This window comes from Paroedura picta, chromosome 9 (assembly GCF_049243985.1).
Source record: "Paroedura picta isolate Pp20150507F chromosome 9, Ppicta_v3.0, whole genome shotgun sequence".
Taxonomy (NCBI): domain Eukaryota; kingdom Metazoa; phylum Chordata; class Lepidosauria; order Squamata; family Gekkonidae; genus Paroedura; species Paroedura picta.
This window is the reverse complement of record NC_135377.1, coordinates 8,676,647-8,698,752: the sequence shown is the minus strand read 5'-3', so window position 1 is coordinate 8,698,752 and position 22,106 is coordinate 8,676,647. Positions and strand designations below refer to the sequence as shown.

Sequence of the window (22,106 nt, the reverse complement as noted above, 5' to 3'; positions counted from 1 at the left end):
AACAAGTCAGAAGCGGGTTAAGTGGTGGCCGGAGGCAACAGAAGCCCACAGAATTTCTTTGGAATTCAAAGCAGAAGGTGTTCCTTTGAATTTAAGCAATGCGGTAGTCAGAAGCAGGGCTTGGCACATAAGAAGACATGCACAGATGGCGATAATATTTTCACACCATGAGACAAGATGCAGAAAACATAGGCTACTGGAATGTTTAGTCAGCTAGTAAAAATGTTAGCCCACAAGCCTAGTTTGCCTGGGATGAATATTTGGAAACAATATCCGTTCGTTTCCGCTAGGTTACCAGTCGGCCAAAATTTCAGCCGGTCACCGGCCGGTCAAAATAGCCTGCCAGAAGTACATTTACTAGAAAAACTGCCTGAAAATTCCCTTGAGTACAACAGGCTGAGCATATACATTATATTAAGGTATGCTGAGTTTGTGTGGTTTGGTATTTCTTTCTTATTATACAGGAAGACATATTTGTTTTGTATTTCATTGATAATGTTATTATATTTACACAGAGCCACTGATGAAGAGCTCTTCTTCGAAAACGAGCATAGTATCGGGGTTTGTTTCGACTCCATAGTTCCTGATAGTACACTGGAGCTTCAATAAAGACTGCTTTATTTAGTCTTCATCAGCATGTTGTTCTTCTTCTTCTTGTCAAGTATCCAGAACACCTGATTAGCAGGTAACACCCCCCCCCCATGACTGATGAGTAACAAAGGTTTTACTTAATAATGTTGATCTCGTTACTTACATGTTACTTGATGGAGTAGGTTTTGGAGAAGGAATTGGTAGATTCGACTCCATAATTAAATTAAAACTAAAGTTTCCTATATTCTTAGCCAGCTGTGAAAGAGACAAAAGGTGGTGTCATTAGGAGCTTTCTTTTGGTATAGGATTTTAAAAGCCGCATTCTGAAACTTAATGCCTGTTTAACGTCTTATGATACTGGGCAACCCACAGAACTGTAAGAGACACGTGAAACACCCTTTTCTTAAGAAATGCAATGTAATGTTGCTAATAACTTCACATTAAGACTACCGTGGAATCAAGATCCTTTTAAAAAGCACGCAAATTGATACTGGAAAAAAAGACACTATTATTACCATTGGTGGTAACAGACAGAACTTAAGTGTTCTAAATATAGCCATTTTTAAAGTATTGCTTACCAAAAGTTCAGATGTTCCAAATTTGTCTAGCTCTAAAGACTGGATTCGAGAAATACGAACACCCATTTCTCTGTGAATTCCAGAACACTCTATACAGGTTAAAATGCCCAAGTTAGTTGAAAGCCATGTTGGATCTGAAGAGGGAGGGAAAAAAAGCAGAGGATAAAAAAGAATGTGCTATTTTAAAAGAATTGCTCGGGTGGCTATTTCGTCGTGCCAAAATAACTATTGATACCACCGATCTAATTTTATCCTGCCCTTCTCCCAGCAAGCTCAGAGTAGAATATCTGGTTTGCCACTCTGCCATTTTAACCTCAAAACAACCCTGTGAGGTAGAATAGGCTCACAGAGAGGGACTAACCCAAGTTCTCCAATGGTCTGATTCATTAAAAGGCAGATTTACATGTTCATTTCTGTTAAACTTCATGGCAGAATGGGGATTTGAACCTACACTCCCCCAGTCCGAGTAAGGCATTCTATTATACGGAATCTATGTGAAAACTCTTGGCAATGGTGTCCCCTAAAACAGGGGTAGTCAACCTGTGGTCCTCCAGATGTCCATGGACTACAATTCCCATGAGCCCCTGCCAGCATTTGCTGGCAGGGGCTCATGGGAATTGTATTCCATGAACATCTACAGGACCACAGGTTGACTACCCCTGCCCTAAAAGACACCGAATGTACGTAAATACCTGATGATCCACAATCACAGCAACTGTCATTTCCAGGTAGTCTTTGTATGTCATCGATAATTGCTTTTGTAAGGTCCTTTAAACTATTCTCGCCCACACTTTCCTCTCCGCGTAAAGCCATGCTTAAAGCTTCTTCTTTGCTGTTGGTCAATACGGATACCCATCTGGTATAAAAATACAAAGGTTTTAGATGCACGGTTATGTCCCCAATACTGCAGTCTAGGAAAGACAAGGGTCGGTCGGAGGGAGCTGCAGCAGGATAAGAGGGGGTCTGCTGATAATAAAGACGTGGAACAATGAACTTAAAAGGCCTGAAAATGATACCCGTTTTACAGCTTCACAGACGTCCTCAAGAGAGGTGACAAGAGTCAAATCCCACAGGACCTGCAAAGTGGTACTTGTGGGTGAGGCCAGGGGGAATGAAGGACAACTGTGGGCCTCCCTCCTTCCCTGCCCTGTTTTCCATGCCCTTCTCTCTTTTACATCTCCTACACCAGTTCCCCCTGTACCAGTGGAATCCACCATGGCTGTAGGCTCACCATAGAATCATAGAGTTGGAAAGGACCTCCTGGGTCGTCTAGTCCAACTCCATGCACTATGCAGGACACTCACAACCCTGTCGCTCATCCACTGTCACCTGCCACCTCCTTGAGTCTTCACAGAATCAGCCTCTCCATCAGATGGCTATCCAGCCTCTGTTTAAAAGTGTCCAAAGATGGAGAACCCACCACCTCCCGAGGAAGCCTGTTCCACTGAGGAATCGCTCTAATTGTCAAGAACTTCTTCTGGGTGTTTAGATGGAATTTCTTTTGAGTTAATTTCATCCCATCAGTTCTGGTCTGTCCCTCCGGGGCCAGAGAGAACAACTCTGCTCCATCCTCTATATGGCACCCTTTTAAATACTTGAAGATGGTTATCAGATCCCCTGATCAGCCTCACTGATGCTGGAGTATGAGGGACAGCCCTTCAGTGGCTGATCTCTTTTCTCCAGGATCGTAGACAGAGAGTAGCTATTGGAGAGAGATCATCGAGACACCACCAACTTGCTTGTGGAGTCCCTCAGGGAGCCATTCTCTCTCTAATTTTATTCAACATCTTTATGTGCCCTCTTGCCCAACTGGCACACACGTTTGGACTGGGATGTCATCAATATGCTGATGATACCCAGCTCTTCCTCCTGATGGATGGCTACCCTGATTCTCCCCCTGAAGTATTAGCCAGCTGCCTGGAAGCAGCAGTGAGACGGCTCAAGCAGAGTTGTCTGAAGTTCCACCCTTTGAAGATGGAGGTCCTGTGGCTAGGTAAGAAGGGCGAGGAAACATGCCTACCCACATTACTGAAATACTGCAAAAAGCAGTAAAGCCAGTTTGGTGTAGTGGTTAGGAGTGCGGATTTCTAATCTGGCATGCCAGTTTCGATTCTGCGCTCCCCCACATGCAGCCAGCTGGGTGACCTTGGGCTGGTCACAGCACTGATAAAACTGTTCTGACCGGGCAGTGATATCAGGGCTCTCTCAGCACCCACCTCACAGAGTGTCTGTTGTGGGGAGAGGAATGGGAAGGCAACTGTAAGCCGCTTTGAGCCTCCTTCGGGTAGGGAAAAGCGGCATATAAGAACCAACTCTTCTTCTTCTTCAGTAATATCAGGGCTCTCTCAGCCTCACCCACCCCACAGGGTGTCTGTTGTGGGGAGAGGAATGGGAAGGCAACTGTAAGCCGCTTTGAGCCTCCTTCGCGTAGGGAAAACCGGCATATAAGAACCAACTCTTCTTCAGTAATCTTCTTCTTCTAAAAAGGTCACATTTGTTGGGTGTTAGACAGACAGAGAAAGCCTTCGGAAGGAAACTGGTAAACAAGCTTTCACAGGCACAGTGGGACTCGTAAGAAAATATCCTTTTGAATTTGAGCTCAAATCCTAAAACTGAAATTTTCTTTTAGACTATTTCCTTAGAAATAATCAAACAGCAGACGGCATCTTCTGACTAGATGAGCGTTTGCCCACTTTGTACGCAGAAGACTGAGACTTGATCCTTAAAACAGCATCTGCAAATGTGATTAAGATTTATTACTAAGAATCTGATGAGTCAGCCAAGCAAACGTATATTTTATTTTAATCCCTACACTTCAGCTAGTGCATCACTTTATGAGGCCGATCCTGACCTGTTTAGAACGGCGATAGAGCCGTTTGTTGCCAGCCAATATATCAAGTACACAGCAAACCAAATTAACAACGTCTCATAGAGATACAAGATGCTATAAGATTAATCTGTAAGTAATTGCTTGAAACAAAAATGCATTTGAACGAACAGCGCTGCCACAATTTGTAATGCTTGTTCAAATTTCTACGATGGGAAAAGTGTCATTAGCTTTCATTAATTTATAGCCAGCATCACAGTTCTATTCGCAAGCTTAAGGAATCCAATTTAGCATCTGACAGCATTAAACAATGCTCTAAGCAGCAAAAGGTTTCCTAGCCACTGAAGCCGAACAGCATTACTGAGTTTCCTCGTGCTGCAGCTAACGGGAGAAGGAACTGCCACTCCCTGCCTCCACCACAAGGCTATGCTACTCCCGAGCGGTGTGAGAAATGCATAAAGTGCTCAGAAGCTCCCACATCTATCCATGTTTGTTCAGTAGCCAGGAGCTGGGGCAAGCAGATAAGGCCTTCTGTTTAGCACGGTCATAACGTGTAAGAAAGAGTCTCTTGTGGCGCAGAGTGATAAGGCAGCCGTCTGAAAGCTCTGCCCAAGAGGCTGGGAGTTCAATCCCAGCAGCCGGCTCAAGGTTGACTCAGCCTTCCATCCTTCCGAGGTCGGTAAAATGAGTACCCAGCTTGCTGGGGAAGGCATTGGCAAACCACCCCGTATTGAGTCTGCCATGAAAACGCTGCAGGGCGTCACCCCAAGGGTCAGACATGACTCGGTGCTTGCACAGGGGATACCTTTACCTTTACCTTTAAGACCGCTCACACCTGCCTGGGAGCAAAGGATGGCCAAGCTTACTGCAGGCAAGGTAAATTATTGCAGCCTCCTGCTCTCTGTATGGCGGTGAACTGTTTAGAAGGGACAAAACTGTTCTTTCAAGACCGGTTTTACCTTCGGAGCAAAGGGACATGGAGAGGAAACCACCCAAGGCATCCCACCGTATGAAGACCTATTTTTATGTCCTATTATTATGAAGAACTATAAGAGAGAAGAGTAAAGGCAAAGGAAGAAGCAGTAGCCAGTTGTGACAATGTCACGCTGATTCTCTAGGTATTTGCTTGGGAAGATTCTAGCACAAGGGTGGTCAGTGACTCTGGCTTCCAATTTATTTCCGGACACACCTGAAGGTGCTGGGGTTGATCTTCAGAGCTATGTATGGTTTGGGACTAACATCCCTGAACACCCACCTATGCTCTTAGAAACCTGGCCTACCGCTACTGCCACCTTAGGGGCCCTGCTTTGGGTAAACATTTATTCTGAAGTTAAGCAGGTGGTGACTAAGGAGAAGGCCTTGTCGGTCATGGCATTAAAGCTGTGGAACTCTCTCCCCAAGGAGATACATTTGTCTCCTACTGTGCCATCTTCTGCCAATGTCTGAAGATTTTTTTTGGTTTTGTTTGGCGCTCCTTTAGTGACCCATCCTTCCTGAACCATGAACTAATTGCTGTTTTTATTTAGTCATATGTATTTTCGCTCTTTTTAAAATTGTTTTAAGGATCATTTTTGTGGGTGATTAACTTTTAATTGCTTTAAAATGCAATTTTCTTCTTTATTCTGTAATTTGTTCTGTAAATTATTCTGTAATTTGTGAGCCGACTCTGTGGCCCTTGTGATGGCAGAAAGGCAGACTATACATTCTGCAAAATATTCAATGATTAATATTTAATATTAATGATTGAGCCACTCTTGGAGAGGAGCAGCCTATCAATTAATCAATCAAATCAATCAAATCAACTTCAATAAGTGGGCAAAAATTATCCTGCCAGAACTGAACCGCTGATCAAATTATGCCTACAAATCACAAGAAGAGGCATGACTCATTTCACATTAGGCCAAGAAAGAACATGATTTTAGTCTATTTAACAAGAAAAAATAAAAAAGATCTACTGCAAGTATGTTTGAGCTCCATGATTCATGTTTTATATAACACATTGCTGATTGACTAGTATAAGGAGAAGAACTTGGTACGACTCAGAAACAGGTTTTTTTTTGTGTGTGGGGGGGGAGGTCAAGCATTCAGCTGTACGATTAACAGGATCCTTCTCATCCAAAATCTGGGTAGCCAGTACTAAATTCTGAAGGGCAAAGTACATAATAAAATCTATTGTGACCTCTGGCTTCAGATGAATGCTTCCCCACAACAGCAAAAACCATACACTGATTAATATATCAGAAGAAGAAGAGTTGATTTATATATATCTCAAAGCAGGTTAAAAATGTCTTCTCTTCCTCTCCCCACAACAGACACTCTGTGAGGGAGGTGAGACTGAGAGAGCCCTGAAAGGGGGGAATGCCACGGTCAGCTTTGCAGTGGGTGCAGGGGCATTTTTTTTTTTTGGTGGAAAGTGGGATTGCATTCCATGCAATCCCACCTTTCTGCAACCCCCCTCCCCAGTAGACCCCCCCTGCATGGCGGAATCTATCCACCGCCACTGTGTTTCCCGGGAGGATACATTTCAGTGCTGGAGCAGATTCAGCGCTGAAATGTGTCCCCCATGGGGACGCAGAAAGCTGCAGAGAATAATGCTTTGCAGCACCGCACTGGTTGTAGCCCAGTGTGGCTGCTGCCATGCGGAATTGGCTCTAGATAGACCACTGGTCTGACATCAAAATCAAGCATACTGCAAAGCAAGACGGTTGGTCTGTCACTTTCCAGTGCTCTCCTTCTTCTGGTGACAGTCCTCCAAAACTCTGAAAAGACTACTGAAGACTGGCAGCACTGCAAGTGGAATGGGAGGCTACAACAGGGTAAGAAAACAGGTAAACCAACAGATCTACATGCAGTCAAAAACACTGGGACCATTTCCATACTCGGAACTTTGCTGCCCTGGCTCTCATGTGGAAGCTCAACCCTGGGGCGGAGAAGGCACACCGGGCCAATTACTCCCCTATGTGGGAGCAGGAAGAGGCGGGTCAACCTGCCCCAAAACAAACTCCAGCCTGCAGCCCGGCGCAAAGCCTCCAATGCCGAAACGGTCTGGCATTGAAATGAGTGCTTTTCTCCCACACAACTCACTAAGCAGTTCTACTCCCAAGAAGAAAGACGATATCCTCATTCTACTTTCAGGACCATATTAAATACACTTACGCAACGTATTCTTGTTCATCTTCTGCCTGAAAGTGGTACGTTCTGTTATCTGGAACACAAGCACACAATCATCAAAATACCAAACATATATTTCTATATTAAGTGGTTTTACAGATCTCAAAACTTTGATTATTCAACCTACTTACTAACTTACTAACAGTATATTTGAGAGACTGCCTCCCTGCCTATACCCCCAAAAGAGTCTTACGCTCCGCCACCTCCAAGTGGCTGTGGATCACTGGCCCCAGAGAAGCACGTCGGCCTTCTTGGTCCCGGCCCCCACCTGGTGGAACGAGCTCCCCAAAGAGATCAGGGCCCTGCCTGAACTTCCACAGTTCCACAGGGCCTGCAAGAGGGAGCTCTTCCACCAGGCATTCGCTTGAGGCTGACTGACTTACAACACCTGCTGGTCCCCCCAGACGCCTGCCCATGACTGAATTAACCTTCCAATGTTACTGTTAATTGTTGTTTATATTATATGGTTTTGTAATCTTTGATGCTTTATGAAAGTTGTTTTGATCTTACAATCTGTATAATGTTCCACGTACGTTATAGAATGTTCAGTGTAATCCGCCCAGAGCTGCAAAGAAATAGGCGGTATAGAAATCTAAATAAATGAATGGATGGATGAATGAATGAATACTTGTGGACATATGTTGAAATGAATCAGTGAAGCCACCCAATCGCTATTTTCAGCAGGAAACGTTTTAATTGCTTCAAGAATGTTAGCGACCGAAGTTGCTTGTAAACATATTTAGCTGGGGATCATCACAAAGAAAATACGTGATTTATTTTGTACACCAGCTGTTGGCACTAGCATTCAAGGTCTTAACGCCCACTTCGTAATAACCTTTGGAAGACCGATTCGATGACTACGTTCAGTAAAATGCTAACTGATTTTAAAATACAACATACGTGAGACCAGGTCAAATGATTTCTTGTCTTCAGCATTTGTTTTAACTTGGCAAGTGAGTAGATTCAGTTTAGCAGGTGGCCGGTTTGACTGAAAAAAGGAAAATTATTGTTACTCATAGCACTCTGGCAATATATAACAGGTGACTGTTTTCTTCTACTATTGCAGTTTTTTCTTTCCGGTTACATGAAACAATTTACCTGCAAGCTGATGTGGCCACCACTCCTAATAGTAAGGTGACCAGTTCCCTAACCGAATAATAGAAGCAACATGACCACATGACCCACAGATAAGGCAGGAAGTTTTACATACTCAGGGTTAGTCCCTTGGAATCCCAAGAAATGTTAATTTGTAAATTAATCAACAGGCAGCAGGGAGGGGGGGAGGGGAGGAATTAAGCAAAAATAAAAGCTCAGGAGGACTCAATATGTTCCAGGGATCACAGAACATTGAAGACAAAGAGTTAATTAAATAGGTGTTGGCAGAATATTGCCTGCTTTAGACTTTTGAGAACTTATAATTTGTGAAGAGGAATATCTGGAGTATGAGATGTTTCTCCTCTCCAACATTTCTTTACAGATCCCAAATTTGGATGTCCTTTATTATGAAGTAAAACAACTGCACTTTTGTTCACTAATAATTTTAGTGTGTGAGAAAGTGTGATGAAGTGTGCATGCCTATGAAAGTTTATATCCAAAATTAAATAAATTTTGTTGGCTGAGAAACTGACAGCTTGAACACAAGGGGGCAATGTCTGCTAAAGGTTCAGGGATCAGAGACAGCTTGATGTCATCCTGTTCTCTGACTTCACACTTTCCCTTGAAGAAGCTCACTCGACCGTCTACTCCGCCTCTCCCAAGCTCTCCTGAAAGAATCTGGCAACATCGATCCCAAATGTGCACGATCTATGCATTTCTAATTGCTCAATGATGTGTCTAACATACAATAACTGATGTTCTTATCTGCAGTCTCATATGAGAAAGTCAAGTTCAGAATTTTGTATCTCCAGGGCCAAATCAGGACAGACTCTCTACAAGTACAGATGCTTTTACCCATGTTCTTTTTACAAGCAAAACAAATATGTTTCTGGGTATCACTCCAAAAATGCATGGGGTGAAAAGATCAGAGTTCTGTTCTTCCTTTAATATAATACAAAGCCCATTAAATCCACTAGTTTTATTTCCCCCATCACATTCAATAAACTTTGAAATATGGATCGGTTTGTTCACCTTCAGCTATTTCAAAGCGGAAATCTGTTCCCCTCCCAAAAATGCTTGTTTGCAATGGATATCTTTAAAAATAAAAAGACACTGCCAGTTTCTTCATCTATTAGTGTGGAAGGAAGCATTTGTTTGTGTCCCATCTAGGACAGACTTCTGGAAACCCAGCTTCCCTGAGCTGGATTTGCCTAAATCCGGCATCCTAAATATGCACGCTTGAAGTAACCAGAGACTTCAATAACATATATTTATGGTCCTTAAAATCAAGGTGTGATTACAGCAGCATATTCTGTCTAAAGGGATGTCCAGGTTCAGTACAGATTGTAGTATCTCTTTAGTATAAAACCCTTGTTTTGAACTGACTTAATGGGCAAAGAACCAAAGTACAGCTTCTGCATGTAGAAACAGATTTTTGCTTGCAGAGAAACAACTTCCCTCGTGCAATCTGCTTTATGCAAGTTACAGACGTCAGCAAAAAGAAAATCAAGCTGCACCCGAAGACCGCTTTCTATGCATGAATGCCCAACTCCTTGCAGCAAGCTGTATGCCCACTTGGGCTAGCTGAGCATACAGCTTGTGCCAGGCCTGGAGCATCCTCATGCATAAGGTTCGAGCAGGTCACCAGGCTGCAGGCAATATATGTCCCAATGCTCCTTGGTATGGTTATCAGAAGACAGCCTGTACAGATAATTGAGTCCATTGCCAGCTGCTAGACAAGTCCAAAGAAAAGAGAAATAAACAGATGCGCACCGACAGAGACTGACACTGGAGTTGCCACACTTAAAACACCACATACAAAACTAACCTGAGGCATTTTTACAAATCTTTTTTTCTCCAATACTTCTGGGGGCTAAAGGAAAGGTTGTGTTAGACGGGGTCAAATCGGTTTATGACGTCACAATATTACACTGCATAAAACTGTGCCAGAGAGGAAATCAAAGCTGTGCGGAATAATAAAGTATTTGCAAATCCATGCTGACTTCTCATTCGCTATTTTATCTATTAAGTGCACAGCAGAGCCACACACACCTGCTTGCAAAAAGAGCTCTTTCCCTTTCCCCAGAAGAGTTGAGAGTTATGAAAACCGCAATCGGTTCACTTTTGTGAAGAGGGAAGCTGCTCATTTGCATTCCACTCCTACGTGAATCTTCTCTTCTCTTTACGACAGCAGACACTGAACAGAGGTGTCTGGCCAACGGAATCCAACCAACCACCTTCTCTCAACAGCTAAAAGACCGGGCCATCAACCAGGCAATTTCAGGAACTGTATCATTACAAAATGATAAAACGTGTCAACCTCCCTGCAGACTATTCCCTCTTTCACAGTCAGAGTAGTTCAGCAGTGGAATAGGCTGCCTAAGGAGGTGGTGAGCTCCCCCTCACTGGCAGTCTTCAAGCAAAGGTTGGAGACACACTTTTCTTGGATGCTTTAGGATGCTTAGGGCTGATCCTGCGTTGAGCAGGGGGTTGGACTCGATGGCCTGTATGGCCCCTTCCAACTCTATGATTCAATGATTCTATGATTCTATTAAAAGTGGCTGCTACAAGGTTAAACCACAAAACCAGCAACGGCTGCACACTGTTGGAACTGCTGCCTTCCTCGGTAGCTCATATAGTCAACCCAAACTCAATTGTACAGAACGCGTGGGAACCCCCCATGCCCGCTCCTGGACAGCCCTTGACCTTGGGTGGCTGAGGGAGCAATTTAGGTCAGGGGAATGTCATGAGAGAAAAAGTTAAAACACCTGATCTTCCAACACAGCTCCTCCAATTCAATTAGCAATCCCATGACATTGCTCTAAAGCAAGGGTAGTCAACCTGTGGTCCTCCAGATGCCCACGTACTACAATTCCCATGAGCCCCTGCAAACGCTGGCAGGGGCTCCTGGGAATTGTAGTCCACAAACATCTGGAGGACCCCAGGTTGACTACCCCTGCTCTAAAGTAAAAGAAAAACCGTCTATGTACTCTCAGAGGCTCCCGACTTGAATTTTTGTTAAACATCAGAGGAGGGACTAACTTTTAAAAATATATTTGCTGCCCTGTACAGCTCCAAATGCTGCAAGGGGAAAGGATCATCTCCATCCTTCCATTTGGTGTTATTTTTGCCAGAAGAAAAAGCTATTGGGGGGGGGGAGAGTTGTTTGCCCCTTCCCTCTTGCAGCGTTTGGAGCTGGTTGGGGTCTTTGGTTGAGGCCAGGTTCTTAAGATCAATGGGTCCCCCTTAGGCTACACTATATCTTCGAGAGAACCCCCCCGGTGGTTGACTGTGGGTGGTAAGAGGGATTTTGCTATCTGGATGCTCTGACAGAGGCTGCTGGTTTCAGACGTAGGGATTTTAATGGGGTATGTTTTTCTTTTAAATAAACCGAAGCCTACATGTCATTGCAAGAGTCAGCTGTGAAGCAGAGATGTTGTTGCTCCGTGCTGAGCACGAATGAACACAGAATCTCATCGAGTGAAAACAAAATTCAGCCGGCATTGGCGGGACCAATTTGGTCTCTGCTCGTTTGGAGCCGCAACATTCATTTCATAAACATTTGCAAGCAGTCCAAATACCACGGTGGCTGCTCATGTACTCAAGGGAGACTGCTCAAAACAGGTCAAAAACGTTGAGTTGTGCTGGAGAGAACAAGGAGGCAGAGATGAGACTAATGCCAAAAACATGTGCATTGTGAGTTGTTTGGTTTATAAGCCTCAAAACCACTTTTGCAGTATGCATTAAAAGCTTAAACACCGAAGGGAACAAAAAAAAAAAGCCTCTGCATGGTGAAAGAATGACATTTCCCTTCCTTGACATTTAAATGACCATTTGCTATTTTTACATCCCTTAAAAAGCCGGCCCTGATACAATTTTTTAAATTCTCCTTCCAGCCTCTACACCTGCCAGATTTCATCAGATTTAACATCTCTTTTTTTTTGCGTTTCTTTTTACATTTCAATTTGACTCATGAAAGTCAAGTAGTTACGTAAGGCGGAAGGGGATGTGATATTAACATTCATACCGTTTGCACAGAGAGCAGTAGGGAGTCTCAGAGAGCAGCCTGGGTCTAAGTGACACTTCACACGCGAGGAGGGGAAGAGAAGCACGGATCGCGTGCCACTCTTTACTGACAAAACAACCAAGGACCCTTGTTGGCACAGCTCTTCCATCTTCTCACTTTAAGGTAGTGGTCCCCAGCCTTTCTGAGGTCAGGGACTGCCTCTGGGGGTGAGGGGAGAGCCAACGCCCGGGTGCCGCGCAAACACGCAGGTGCAAGGAAGCAGAACCTATTGTGATGTTTCAGGCCATGTTGCACCCTAATTCATGCAGCAACCTCAGAGTCCAGCAACATCTCTCAATTATTACACGGCATCCATAGGAGTCACAAAATTTATGTCTATTTTGGAGATGACTCTGGGAATAAAATCTCCCAGCGTAGAAATTCAAGGTGTGAACTCTGTGAATGCTTTTCAGACATGGGACTGCATTTCAAACAGGCTGTCTGCTGGTATTATGACTTTTCTTGGATGCTTTAGGATGCTTAGGGCTGATCCTGCGTTGAGCAGGGGGTTGGACTAGATGGCCTGTGTGGCCCCTTCCAACTCTATGATTCTATGATTCACTTTTCTTGGATGCTTTAGGATGCTTAGGGCTGATCCTGCGTTGAGCAGGGGGTTGGACTAGATGGCCTGTATGGCCCCTTCCAACTCTATGATTCTATGATTCTGCTCAAGGAGGTGCAGGTGGCAATTGCGGCTCAGATCCTGCCTCCCATTGCAAAGCTTCACTTTGTGTTCCTGCATGAGGGTTCCTGATTCTCAGAAACAGAATTTTCGGGAACTCAATGTTGGAAAGTGGAGGTGTGTGTGTGTGTGCAGGGATGACAATGACAAGAAAGTCCCATTCAATGAGCTTCATTCCACAAGCAGATCTTTAGCCCAACCCTAAGATCATAGAATCATGGCATGCAAGAGCCTGAAAGATTTGAGTTTGAGTTGATTTTTATGTGCCACTTTCCTCTACCAGAAGGAGTCTCAAAGTGGCTTACAATTGCTTTCCCTTTCTCTCCCCACAACAGACACCCTGTGAGGGAGGTGAGGCTGAGAGAGCTCTGACAGAACAGCTTGGTCAGAACAGCACTATCAGGGCTGTGGCAAGCCCAAGGTCACCCACCTGGCTGCATGTGGAGGAGCGGGGAATCAAGCTCGGCTCGCCACTCTTAACCCCTACACCAAAGTGGCTCTCTGACACTGTGAGAGAAGAGCTGTTTTTATACCCCACTTTTCTCCACCCTAAGGAGTCTCAAAAAGGCTTACAATCACCTCTCCTTCCACTGCCCATGACAGGCACCTTGTGAGGCAAGTGCGGCTGAGAAAGTTCTGAGAGAACTGTGACTGGCCTGAAAGTCCATATTACTTCTGAACAAATATTCTGATTCCTAAGACCACTTATGGTTTTCTCTATTCAAAAAGGAACAAAAAGAGGATGGCAAAGGATGATTCATCTAAAAAGTTACCCAGCAAACAAAGCTTTTACCTAGTTAATATGAAACACTGCTCTCAAGCAGACTTCCATCGACCTCTGGTGAAAGCAAAACCAAAAAAAAAAAAAAGTATTTCTCATGATGTTCAATGCCTATTATGTACTTTAAAAATAAACTCAAACTATCCAACTAAATGGTCAGGAAAAGAAAACCATGGTCTGTGAAATGTACAACCTCTTGATCTTCAGAATCAAGCAAGCTGTATGAACAACATGACTGCTTTTTTTTTTCCTGTGTGTTTTTGCTTTCCTTAAGCCACAAACATGTTTGGGAAACAAATGCTGACATCTGACATTTCTTTGGTACAGTGATCAGAACTCATTTAAGAACAAGTTAAAGAAACAAATTACTCTGCAGGGCATTGGGTGTACGGGAAACCAAATACATTATAGTCCTGGAAAGGATTCTTAGAGATAAAACAATGATACTTTTGAAGGTTACATGTGAGCGAGATGTAAGGAGCATTCCAAACCTTTTACATGGTGGTTTCTTTCATTTGCAGACTTTATTTGCCAACATCTCTGCATATTTATGATGAATGTGAACTGCCAGACTTGTGAAACTACGTCACTGTACTTGTTCACTTACTGTATGACTACAATCCTATGTTTCCTGTAAATCTAAGTGTTTATAGATTTATTTATGTCCTCTGATCTTGTTTTCCGTCACTTCTACAGCTTCCCCTGCTGTTGGCACTATCTTCTCACTTCTTCATCTCTAGGTCTTTGCAGTATCCCTAGAGGCTGTTCTTTCTGTAACAGATCCCTTTCTCCTCAAACTACATCATCTTTGGTGCTGCCTTACTGTAAGATCTGAGCGAGAAATACCTTGAACAGTAAAAGGGTGACCGAAATGATAATGGAGAAGAACAGAACACCTTTCTCGCTGGAAGGGTACCTGGGGACGGGGCTCATTGTCTTATCACTTCAAGACAGCCCATTTCTAGAACTTTATTCCCCAGAGGCCAACTTCTTGTGCTCCAACCCCCCCCCCCCCAGTAGGTAGATAATTTAAAGGAACACATATGGATCCAAATCCTCCAAAACCCCCCACAACATTTATATAGAAAATATTTTTAAAGAGTGGCACTAGCATCTGGGAAACCTGGGTTCACATCCTGACTCTGCCATTAAACCTGCTGGGTCATTCATTCATCCAGCCTTGAATACCTCTTAGGGTTGTTGTAAATATAAAACGGGGAAGAGGAACCTTATGGATATGCCCCTGAACTCCACGGAGAAAGGCAGGGGGGGGACTTAGGCGATAAAAATGTGACGATCATATGAGAATGAGCAGATGCACACACAGTTCAGTCTCTATTGTTTTAGGCTTTACCAAATTGCCTGAACAGCCCAGCAGATGCAGCATACCTTCTTAAATAGCCACCCAAAGTGGCCACAGATCAAGGGATCTGAGTCTAAGGGCAGTTAAGTTTTAAAACAATATAGATTAAGCAGATTATTTTATAATACCTTGTAGTTATGGAAAGGCCAATAACTCTTAGTTCACAGTCCATATTTAGGGAGGAAGAGATTAGTGGCAGACGAGGGCTGGACTTGTTCAGAAGGTCCTTATTCGACTGTAGAGCCTAGGAAATCATTCTTGCCTTCTGTTTGTTATCGAAACCTGATTGGCCAGCCCGCTCCCCCGAGCCATCTCTGCTCTCCATCCTTTACTCTAGACAAGTGGGAACAATCCCAGCACGTGTTGTCCTGAGACAAGCTTGCCCCCAAATGTAACAAACCCTCCACCTCTTTCAGCATCCAGATGAAATTGCAAAACTGAGCACTTTAGAGCAGGGGTAGACAACCTGTGGTCCTCCAGAGGTCCATGGACTACAATTCCCATGAGCCCCTGCCAGCATTTGCTGGCAGGGGCTCATGGGAATTGTAGTCCATGGACTTCTGGAGGACCACAGGTTGACTACCTCTGCTTTAGAGTATTTGAGATTCTTTGACAGGATGGAATTTTTCCAGGGTCAGAATTTTACAGTGCAGGAATTGTATTTTGGAGTTTTGACATGTCGGGGTTTTTAACCTCAGAAAGGTTGGGGACCACTGCTATTAAGGAGAAAAGTTGATTGTACGTATCTAAAATAAATAAAATGCTGCTGATTTCTTTGCCTCTTTTGATTATATGGGCAAGGCAGAAAGAGTACTAAGGAAAAACAAATTCTCAACCCCAGAAAAAGAATGTGAAGAATAACAGCTAAGGCTTTTACCCTTAATGAGGGTTAGAGATGTTACTCTTGAGTATACAATTTTAACTTCTGCACTGAAGGATCAATGAGCAACATATAACTCAAGCTGATACTATTTCTCCAAAAAATCAGTACCCCTCCCTTCCAATATATATCCTTCGGCAGATTTAGATTTTATTCAAGTATACTAAAAAGCCATCTATTATTCCAAGCGAGAGGCTGGCACATTTTATATCCGGATGAATGGAGGGCACAGGGGTTTTAGCCATGCAAATGGCAAAGAACGCAAATACCAGTCATTCTGTCTCTTCGCACAGTGCCCCATTACCTTGCAGTGAAAATCTTAAGTCACTGGAAGTGCCAGTCAACACTTCAAAATAATACTGATTTCAGTTGAGAGAAACATGCCAATGCAGTATATTCATCTCATTATATATATGGGAACAACTTGGATATAAGGACTACTTACGGTCGCATGAGATATGGTCATAATTCCATTTTTGACAGTGCATTGTCTTCTTTGCCATACTTTTCTTATCCTAAACATTAGATAAAGGGACAATAAGCCATATTCTATAAGTCACAGTTAAGAGTCATGTTTGTTCATCTCCTCTGAACAAATTAAACACATGAGTTCTATGACAGGTTCTAAACAAACAGTGCACATTTATGCTTGTTGGCATTAATCAGGGTCAATCATGATTTTTTTTTTTTACTAGGATGGGTTTTCCTGGCCCCTACCTGGTGGAATGAGCTCCCAGAGGAGATTAGGGCCCTAACAGAACTAAAAAGAGTTCCACAGGGCCTGCAAATGGGAGCTCTTCTGCCAGGCATTTGTTTGAGGTTGACCGAAACTAAACAGCATTTTCTGGGCCCCGAACCTCCCTCTTTGAACCCATGCAATGGATGTGACCAACCATGGGACTGTTTACCCTGTTAAAATGTTATCTCCTCTGTTTGTTGTTGTCGTTGTTGTTATTATTACTGTTACCTTCATATGTTATAATCTCCAAGCTTGATGTATTGTTCCTGTCATGTTCTATGTGGACCACCCTGAGCTTTAGGGGAGGGTGGTATACAATTGCAATAAATAAATAAATAAATGAATGAATGAATGAATGAATGAATGAATGAACGAACGAATGAAATGGATACCTCTTCCTGATTTTTTTTCCTAATCAACACCTGATTGATGAGTGTTTTGAGGGTGGGTTTATATGCTGGGGTGTGTGTGTGTGTGTGTCCTATTCTTCCTGTGCATTTTTACAACCCTAATGTTAGGGTATCCTAGATAATGTATACCTGTACCTTGCAGTACAAAAAACAGCTCCTTTAAAATTGTTTTACTGCCTGCCAAACAGCATTTTGAAGTTGTTTTGTATTCCAGCAAAAACAGCTTTTTGTAGTTCTCTATATCCATACTATTCCCATAGCTGAGATTCACTGAAGTACACCCTGCTAAATTTAAAGTACCCTGACATTTGCAGACACATAGAAAATGGGGAGCTGTACCAGCATCCCCTTTTATCCACAGGCTCTGCTGTTCTAATTTTCACATAATTAGTTGGAAGCTAGTGAGAGTGAATGGAACTTCAGGAACATGAAGTTGGCGGGAATCGGCTCAAACCTGGTATAAATTCTAAAAATACACTGATTACACAAATATTGGTTTGCCTTCCTGTTGTTTTTGGCTTGGTTATGTTTGTTTTCTGTGTAATTGTACTGAGGTATCTGGTGCAATGAGCTTCTGATTCGTGAAAGCTCATCCCCTCGAAAGGCTGTCGGTCCCTAGGGTGCTACTGGATTCGAATCCTGCCGTTCAGTTAAGCTGAAATCAAGTCTGTTATTCTTCAATTCCCATACAGTTTATTTCAAAACAAGACCATTCCAAGGAAATGCAACAGCTGCAGCTGCACTGGGTAGCTCTAAAGGGAGAGGGGAATTGGGTTTTGCTCCTTCACTCTTTTGAAATTCAAATGTTTCTTCAGAAAAGCTATTAAACCTAAAGTTTTCTACAGTGTATTTCTTGTAGGGTAAGGCGGTTGAGAGGGCCACCAGAGATCCAATTGCTAGCATAACTAGATGACACATTGGTCTTGGACCCGTTCCAACCAGGCTTCCACACTGGCCATGGCGGGGAGATGGCTCTGAGGGCCCTGATGGATCATCCCTGGCAACAGCTAGAATGAGGCGGGTCAGCGCTGCTCGTGTTGCTTTGAACCCTCGGCAGTGTTAGACATGGTAGATCACGAACTTCTTGTCCATTGCCTCATCAATTTGGAGATATGGGGGACAGCCCTTCAGTGGGTGGCCTCTTTTCACAACAATTGAGGGCAGAGGATTGCTATCAGGGGGCAATTTTCTCCCCAACGTTTATTATCATCTTTATGTGTCCCCTCACCCAGCTAATCTGGAGTTTGAGCTTGGGTGCCATCAATATGCTGATGACACCCAGCTCTATCTTCTAATGGAGGGATAGTCAACCTGTGGTCCTCCAGATGTTCATGGACTACAATTCCCAGGAGTCCCTGCCAGCATTTGCCAACTCATGGGAATTGTAGTTCATGGACATCTGGAGGACCACAGGTTGACTACCCCTGTCCCAATGGATGGCCAACCAGAAGCCCCTCCAAGCTCATTGGGAAGGTGTTTGGAGGGGGTGGTGGACTGGTTTAGAGCAAGTCATCTGAAGCCAAACCCTTCAAAGATGGAAGTTCTGTGGCTGGGAAGAGGAAGGGGATGGCAAACCTCCTCTCCTTAATCACTAGCCAGGAAATCCCTATGGGGCCACCAGAAGTCGGCTACAACTTGACGGCAATTTGTCCACACACAAATATTCCTATATAGAACCTAACTCAAAGCAAGGTATAAACTGAGTGAAGAAGCAATGGAAGTTTATCACAGCATATTTAACATATATGCACATATTGAATTTTTAAAAAAGATGTTGATTTCAAACGCTGAAGTAGTCACCACAACATGTCTTCCCTGGATATTATACTAGTTTTTAAATGCAACAGAACTTGGAAGATCTTATCGGCTCAATTAGAATGCACTGCAAGATGAATTTGTCACATGAAACGGATTCATCACCGGTTTAATAGTGATACTTATTGCACTTTTTTTAGAGTACGTACCCATCGCTTTTCTTTAAAAGATATCCTTTCTTCTCAGTGCCATATTCCTTATTTCCCTGAAGTTGATGCATGCTGTAGCCCGCCTGCCTGCTCTGTGAATCCTAGAAACAAAGAAACAAACATTTATTTTTCTTTTCCCAATCATTTTTAGAAGACCCTGCTTTGCATAAAACTTTCAACTCATGAGGCACATTTCGCGAAGATGTTAAGGGCATTAAATAAGAATTATGGCATATTGCAGTAAAAAGTAAAATGACAATTTTGGGAAAACAGTCAACAGAAGCAAGTAAACTGTGCATGCGGCACGATACATATACAATTACCACATATTTAGATTTACGACAATAAGCAACTGAGTTTAATTTATGGTTATACAAAATGGAATGAAACCATTTCCTATATGTTTGTGTGCAGGCCTATGTGGCGTGCAAATGCTTACACACAGATGGATGGAAGCACAGGGAACAACACCTGATGAAAGAATGAACAGTCTGCATATTCATTAGAAAAGCAATGATTCATTAAAACTTTGACTTACTCTCCTAGACTTCGATCAGGAAAGGCAAAGGCAACATAGGAGGGAAAAAGTAGAAGATTTTAAAGACAGCATTATTTGATAATAGAGGAACATTCTTGCTCATTCTGCAAATTCTTCATTTACAGGATTTACACCAGGGGTAGTCAAACTGCGGCCCTCCAGAGCTCATGGGAATTGTAGTCCGTGGACATCTGGAGGGCTGCAGTTTGACTACCCCTGATTTACACTGTAGCAACATCAAGACATCAACAACCAGGAATAGACGTACTTTGATTGTCCACAGCCATTGCATGCTGGGAAATGGGCCGAACTTTGCATTACTCCTTTTGGAAAGGGGGAGAAGGTCCAGTGATGGGAAATAATAAATGGCAGCTGCTTGGCAGCACAAATCCCACTCTGCAGATAGAAACCTCTTCCAACCTGTGGAAAATCCCAGCAGACTGAAGCCACCACTGGCTACTTTAGACAAAGAATATTAAAATATTATACTGTAGATAAAAATATATTAGATGAAGATTATTAAAACATTATATGATAGCTAGGATGCATCATAATTACGCTAATTTTTAAAGGTTAGAGAAACTTCAGCCTCCCACTGCAAAATGTATATAATTATATTCCTTAATGGAAGACTGGGGACAGATATTTGCTAGCTTCTCTTCGAGGTACAATTTTTATGGTTTGCTAAGCAGACCATCTGCCACGACTATAATTAGAACTTTATTTCCTACGGAGCCAAGCGATATGCATTTCAGATATTCCAAAAGGTGCCTTTAAAAGAAAGACATTATGTAGCACATTTTATTACGAGCTGGAATCAAATGCAGAAGTTAACCTGCCATCCTACTTCCTACGTTAACGGTTCAGTTGATGTTCTTTCAGAACTAAAGTGTAGAAGTTTACATCAGTAAAACTGCCTGAGGCAATTTTTTTTTTCATGTTCATGTTTTTTTTTTTTATGTTCTTACCAGATTGCTTGCAATTTGACAGTGCATCCAAATAATATCAGGAGACCCAATCTGTTTTCAAAAGCTACACACTTTAACTGGCTTAATGGATAGATCAATCAACTAAGAAGCATTTCAAAAGGTGGAGAGGCATCATAATTGGCAAAGCGGCAAGTTAAGAGATCCAACATGGTGTGGTTGTTAAGAGTGAAGGCCTCATCTGGAAGGGGAGGTTTGGTTGCCCACTCCTCCTCCACATGCATCCACTTTGGGCTACTCACAGTCCTGTTAGAGCTGTTCTCCCAGAGCTCTCTCAGCCCTACCTATCTCACAGGGTGTCTGTTCTGGGGGGGAGGAAGGGTAGGTTGATTGTAAGCCTTACTAACCTGTTGCAGAACACAGATTGCTGCTACCATTGTCCGTACAGTGTAAGAAAACACTCGGCAACGCTTTGTGACAAAGGTCAATGCTTTGGGACCTCTGGTGTGACCACCCATTTCTCCAGTTGGGATGGATTCAGTGGAGGTCTGCACATGCAAGCCCACAGGGCTTGACCTGTCCCAGTTCCTGCCGCTGATCTCTGTAGCATACAAAACTCTATTTTGTAGTATCCTCCAACCTTCAGCAGTAGCTTTGCAAGGAGGGGTTCAAGAGGGTTGAGACTCCTGTATAAAATTATTCACATGAACCCTGGATCTAGCCTCCTTTCCCTCTTCACAAAGACTAAGGCAATGAAAAAAAATTGAGAAAAATTCTATAAAATATTTACACACAATGAAAAATTGTTAAACGCATTCTGAAGGGGGGAAAGTAGCCTAGGAAGCCTGAGGGGATTTGAAGTACAAGGCAAAGATGCTCTAAAAATGAAAATGAATAATATGCATCTATCTTCAGCACAGAAGATGCCACAACAATGGCCATATTTGACCTGAAATCATCCTTCCTGGGGGCATGTAGGTGAGGTACAAACAGAAATGACAGATGGTGAAGGTTTCGAATTAGTCAGCAAACTGGAAAATATTTCTTAGATGGAGTTCTGTTATGATGAACTTAAGTGTGAAGCTGGTACACTGCTGAAAGGGACAGGGGCTCATGGGAATTGTAGTCCATGGACATCTGGAGGGCCGCAGTTTGACTACCCCTGTCTTAGAAACTTAAATATAAACCTAGTTACCAAAACTCAGTCCAATTGAATAACAACAATAAAAATAACAATGATTTAAATTTTTATCCCACCTTTACACATTGCTCAGGGCGGGTCACAGCATTAAAAACATACAGGTTAAAAATTAAAGCATTTACAGTATCAGTAATGCCCCCCAGCTACAATTCCCAGGCAGGAGGAGATGTGGTCAGAACCAATCGTCAGACTGTTCTGATTCTCCTCCTCCTCCCTCCCTGCAAGTAGTGAGGCCACTGGTGTCTGATAGATCCCCTGAGATATTATGTTCCAGTATTCCCTTGAGTCAGAGCA

The 22,106-nt window shown here is 43.1% G+C and overlaps 1 protein-coding gene across 4 annotated transcripts in view; it reads right to left on the bottom strand.

The window, feature by feature from the left end:
- The window catches only part of ASAP1 (ArfGAP with SH3 domain, ankyrin repeat and PH domain 1), a 130,887-nt gene that overhangs the window by 19,773 nt on the left and 89,008 nt on the right, over positions 1–22,106 (bottom strand). For 3 of the 4 annotated variants that reach the window (XM_077351493.1, XM_077351495.1, XM_077351496.1), the window contains 8 exons: positions 19,148–19,248; positions 16,480–16,549; positions 10,091–10,135; positions 8,068–8,155; positions 7,153–7,201; positions 1,862–2,025; positions 1,170–1,303; positions 755–846 (listed from right to left, as the gene is read on the bottom strand). In XM_077351493.1, the coding sequence (XP_077207608.1) occupies positions 755–846; positions 1,170–1,303; positions 1,862–2,025; positions 7,153–7,201; positions 8,068–8,155; positions 10,091–10,135; positions 16,480–16,549; positions 19,148–19,248 (743 nt within the window). The remainder of the gene's footprint in view (positions 1–754; positions 847–1,169; positions 1,304–1,861; positions 2,026–7,152; positions 7,202–8,067; positions 8,156–10,090; positions 10,136–16,479; positions 16,550–19,147; positions 19,249–22,106) is intronic. The other variant, XM_077351494.1, reaches the window with a different exon arrangement.